General features: G+C 44.1%; 1 protein-coding gene across 1 annotated transcript; it reads left to right on the forward strand.

Moving 5' to 3' along the window:
* Positions 1-1981: 1981 nt before the first annotated feature.
* Positions 1982-4930, forward strand: LOC131006653 (cation/H(+) antiporter 14-like). The gene is made up of 3 exons (XM_057933819.1): positions 1982-2416; positions 2487-3479; positions 3550-4930. Exons 1-3 carry the CDS (start codon positions 2174-2176, stop codon positions 4711-4713), a joined length of 2400 nt encoding a protein of 799 aa, XP_057789802.1. The 5' UTR covers positions 1982-2173; the 3' UTR covers positions 4714-4930.
* The last annotated feature ends 723 nt before the right edge of the window (positions 4931-5653 follow it).

A 5653-nucleotide genomic window follows, 5' to 3' on the forward strand; every position in this document is an offset into this window, starting at 1 on the left:
GTGAAAAAGAAAAGGTGGAGATGGAGAGAGTACCATACTCAAATCTAGTAGGAAGCATCATGTATTCAATGGTCTGTACTAGACCAGATTTAGCTCATTCAATAAGTGTGGCAAGCAGGTTTATGGCAAATCCTGGAGCTGCTCACTGGGAAGCATTGAAATATATACTGAGGTATCTTAAAGGTACTTTAGATGTTGGGATCATGTTCAGACAATGTGATCTTAGTAAGGGAGAAGCTCTGTGTGGGTTTGTGGATTCAGATTATGCTGCAAGCATTGACACCTGGAAGCCTCAAACGGGGTATGTATTTACTCTATTCAAATCTACAGTCAGCTGGAAATCAATGCTTCAGTCTGTTGTTGCTCTATCAACAACTGAGGCAGAATACATGGCTGTTACTGAGGCTGTGAAAGAGGGCATTTGGCTTAAAGGGATGATACAAGAGTTGGGGATCTCTCAGAGTTCAGTAAGTATTTTCTGTGATAGTCAAAGTGCCATTCATCTTGTTAAGCATCAAGTTTTCCATGAACGTTCGAAGCATATAGATGTTACGATGCATTTTGTTAGAGATGTTGTGGAGAAAGGAGATGTGAAGGTTGTGAAGGTAAGTACTGAGCATAATGCAGCAGATATGCTTACTAAGGCTCTGCCTAAATGCAAGTTCATGTATTGCCTTGATCTAATCCGAGTATGCTCTCAAGCTGAGAGTAATCTGTCTCAGTAAAGCTGTTGTGTTGGTTGATGATCAACGATGAAGTCACTTGCTCATTCAAGGTGGAGAATTGTTAAGGGAGTGAATGACAATTGCCTTAAGTGAAGGGGTCGACTTGCAAATAAGGAAAGTTGAAGGACTTAAGTGCAGCTGTCTTTCCAGAGTTAGTTTGTAACAAACTAACAGAATCTCGACTGCAGCGGGAGGTTTTCTTCATGAGTTTATGAGCTGATCTCTTTATCTTTTGGTGTGTATAAATACTCTTTCAAAACCTTGTAGAAGGAGTTAGAAGTTTGTGTGATTAGTTACAGAAAAGAGTGATAGAGATCTGAATGCAGTAGCCTTGAATATAGGCTTGAGAGCTGCGATTCTCTTCTTCTTCTTCGTTGTAATCTTGTAGCTTCTTGCTCTGGTTTTAGTGAAATTGTGGTTGATCGTCCGTGGATGTAGGCATTGCTGCCGAACCACGTAAATCTTGAGTTCTTTACTTTCAGTTTTGTGTTTGATTTCTTCTCTACAAACGTGTGAGTTTGAGTGTTGGAACTTGAGAGTTCTTGAGCTTGTTTCAGCTCTTGATTGTTTGCTGCGTGGTTTCTTGATCTGGAAACGACATATATAACTTAATAAATAGCAGAGAGAGAAGGGAATACTCGGCGCAACCGCGTAGACGGCAAGAGGTGGCCACGTAACGAGGACGGCTAGATGAGATAGCCGACGATCCGTGAGGAGGAGAAGAAAGAGAAGGGGGAAGGGTTTGGTTGCGGGGGAGAGAGAGAGAGTGCGTGTTTGGATGATGACAGATGAGTGATGAGGAAGAGAGAAATTTAAAAATAAATTTGTAGAATTGGTCTTCTTATTGGGCTTGACCTGTACAAGTTGAATTACTACTTCGCCAGTTGGCCATTTCATGAATTTTAACTAATCTATCCATGATCATGAATTCACTGCTTCGCCATTTCCATCTCTTGAGACTACACACTTTTATCTCTTGCATATTTTAATATTGTAACAACCTCTATTATCAATTCAAAAACGCAACTTTAATATGGTGAGGAATCATCATAGATTTATCCCACAGAATGAGTCAGCCGTTTTAGTTTGATTCGGCGTCAAGTCTTGAAATAAACAAGAATCTTGCAGCAAAATCAGATTTCCCTTAATTTTTGTGAATTATAATAAGACTAATAATAGAAGTATAGGAGCAGCATTTGATCTCTCATGTCCACAATTTGATGAGAATTTGTAGCTGTTTTTCCTTGTCTTATGCATATCCATCCTTGTTGCATACTATAAAACTTTGTGAACATCAATCAAGTGACCTGTTTTGACAAAATAGTATGCCAACAAACTTATCCCTTTTCCTGACATGCATCTCTCTTTCTTCTAAGTTGCTTGCTAGCATATTTCTCCATAAAGAGGAAGAAATTTCAAAGTGGATGTGAAATATATAAAAAAAAAAAATGTCATTGAAACAATCTTCAGCTTCGATAGGGAATGTAGTTGGGCCATATGGGGAAGAAACACTGGTATGTCAATTTATTCACATGACAAATTCACAGGGAAGCACATGGTTCGGCGGAGATCCCTTCTCCTACACGGTCCCCCTTCTCTTAGCGCAGTTTTCTCTCATCTTCCTCGTCACAAGCCTCGTCTGGTTGCTCCTCAGACCTTGCAAGCAAGGCTTGATCAGCGCACAGCTTATCGTAATGAATTAACCTCTCCCTCCCCCTCTCTTCAATTTAATTAATTGATCTGAAAATGAAAATGAAACAGGGAGGCGTGATCATGGGGAAGTCTTGCCTGGGTCGCATCAAAGCTTACAGCGAGCAGGTGTTTCCCCCGGGAGGAAGACAGATTCTAGAAACGTGCGCGGACTTAGGTTTCATCTTGTATCTCTTCATACTCGGGGCCCACATAGATTTAAACTTGGTGAGGAAGGTGGAGAGGTATGCAGTGGTGATCGGCGTTTCATGCTTCGTGGTGCCTCTGGGCATTGGCCTCGGCGTCATTCTCATAGTGACTCGCGCAATGGAGCTGGACTCCCCCACGCAGCAATCCCTCCCTTTCATCGCAAGTCTCACCGCCATATCTTCCTTCCCGGTCATCACCAGCCTCCTCACCGACCTCAACATCCTCAACTCCGAGATCGGAAGGATAGCCACTCTCGCCTCCCTCGTCAGCGACATCTGCAACTACGCGCTCTCTCTCGTGTTTGGTGGAGTCGTCGTGTACCTCATGAGCAAGCAGTTCGCCGTCATAATGTCGGTTATCTGTGCCATCATATTCCTCCTCATCATCGTCTTCATACTTCGCCCCATGATCACATGCATCGCTAATCGTGTCCCGCAAGGCCATCAGATGAAAGAGTCCCAGTTCGTGGTGGTGGCCGTGCTCGTCTTGATCTGCGGCTTGGGTTCCGAGGTCTTGGGGCAGCCTGCGGGGCTTGGCACTTTCATCCTGGGCGTCGTGATTCCTGACGGCGGCGGCTTGTTGGCTAATAAGATGGAGACATTCAGCACAGGGCTGCTTGTTCCGGCCAAGTTTGTCATCAGTGGTCTTATAATGGATTTTTCTGCCATCAGAAGTCTTTCCGGATCTGCGTATGGGATAGTCCTCTTCATCTGCTACACTTCCAAGTTCATCGCCGTCTTTATCCCCTCGCTCTACTACAAGTTGCCCACCAGAGACGCTGTGGCGTTGGCTCTCATAATGTGCTGCAAAGGCGCCATTGAAGCTGCTCTGTATATCACCTTGTTCGAGGATGGGGTAATTAAGCATAAGATTATATTAATTACTAGTTAATTAGCTAATTTATTCTCATAATATATTAACCCAGGTGATAGGGCGTGAAGCATATGCATGTCTATTACTATCAATGTTGATGGTGACCGGAATAGCTCGACCTTTGATAGCACACCTGTACGACCCATCGTCTCGATACCTAGGCATCTGCAAGAACTCAATCATGCTAAATCAGCCCGACGACGAGCTGCGGATGCTGCTTTGCATCCACGACGAGGAGAGCGTCCCGACCATGATGACCCTCCTGGACGCTATGTACGGGAACAGGCCCATCACGCTCTTCGCCCTCAACCTCATGGAGCTCAAGGGCAGAGGCGCCGCCGTTCTCGAACAGACCCACCACACCAACCAGTCGTGGTCGAAAGCGCTCAACTCCTTAGCGGAGAAGAACGCCGGCTACCTGGTGGTCCGCCACTTCACCTCCATCTCCCCCTACGCCAGCATGCACGACGACGTATGCACCCTGGCCGCCGACCAGGTCACCAACATCGTCATCCTCCCTTTCCACAAGCAGTACACCATCGACGCCACCGTGGGGCTCAACTCCCCTTCCGTCAGGATGGTGAACCAGAATGTGATGGCTAAGTCGCCCTGCTCCGTCGCCATCCTCATCGACCGAGGCCAGTTCCTCACCAACCAGAAATCCAACCACACCTTCCACGTCTGCCTCCTCTTCCTAGGCGGCATGGACGACTGCGAGGCCCTCGCCTTCTGCACCGGCTTCATCCACAACCACATGGTGGCCATCACCTTCATCTGGATACGCCCTTGGGACCACGTCAATTACACCCAGCAAACCATGGAGATCGAGATGGTCAACCAATTCAAGGCCAAGACCATGGGTAACCAACGGATCACCTTCAAGGAGGAGCTTGTCAAGGACGCCATTGACACCACTAGAGTTATCGGATCCATCAAGGACTACGACTGCGATCTCTGCGTCGTGGGCCGCTACCACGATGCCGACTCTGAGGTCCTCGCCGGGATCAATGAGTGGAGCGAGTGTCCCGAGCTAGGGGTCATCGGGGACATGCTCGCTACTCCCGATTTCCACTTCTCCGTGCTGGTGGTGCAGCAGCAGCCGCCGGGGGCGGATGTCTCCGACTACACCGCGCTCCAACCCGTTGCCAGCGGCTATATTTCATCGTCGCGTTACAGCGACTGCAAAGACGACTTCGACTCATTCCACCGGGTCTAGTACTGCCTCATAATCTGCAAATAGGTTAATTAGTTTATGGGATTTTATTGCACTTTTTTGTCTTTGACTTTGATGCTAACAGAGATGATAACTTTGTTCTGCGTTCTTCAACTTGTCATACAATTTTTTAGTTATCACTATGCAACATCAGAGGCTCTCCATTCCTAATCAATCCCCAGTTCCTATACTATATTGATAGTATGTGTTGGCACATTTATATTTTTGTCCTTTCATCCCTCATGAAAATCGTACTGCTTCTGTAAAGAATGACAGAAAATTTAACGATTCAGCTAAGCCAATTAGTTAAGATCTTCAGTTTAAGACGATGGAGATGTCAGATAGTCAACTGAAGATAGCTGATGTAAACTGAGTTAGCTGACAAAGGTTTGTTAGCTGGTGGTTATCTATAAATATACAATACCAATACATGTTAAATCCACCACAAAAATTCTCTCTCCTACTTGACAATTCTCCTCTATATTTTTCTAAATTTTATTTCAATATCAAAATTATTAAATATATTATTTTTATACTCCCTCCGTTCCATTGGGCTTGTCCCATTTAGTTTCGGCACGATTATTAAGGACAATATTATTAGTGATTTAAGTGTGTAGGTAATAAAAGTATAAAATTAATAAAGTAGGAGATGAAATGTGATAAAGTAGGAGATAAAATGTGATAAAGTGATAAAGTTGGAGAGAGAAGGTAATTAAGAATTTTTATTTTTAGTTAATTATTACCATTTATAGAAATGGGATAAGATTATTGTGACAAACAAAAAAGAAATACGGGACAAGATCAATGGGACGGAGGGAGTATCACTTAGTTTACCTTAATTAAAGATATGAATGCATTAATTAATTCCCACATTATTTTCGGTTACTTTTTTCACTTGTGTAAGTGTATTTAACAAAATTTTATTTATTATTTTATATAATTA

The sequence above is a fragment of the Salvia miltiorrhiza genome, chromosome 1, assembly GCF_028751815.1.
Source record: "Salvia miltiorrhiza cultivar Shanhuang (shh) chromosome 1, IMPLAD_Smil_shh, whole genome shotgun sequence".
In the NCBI taxonomy this organism is placed as follows: Eukaryota; Viridiplantae; Streptophyta; class Magnoliopsida; order Lamiales; family Lamiaceae; genus Salvia; species Salvia miltiorrhiza.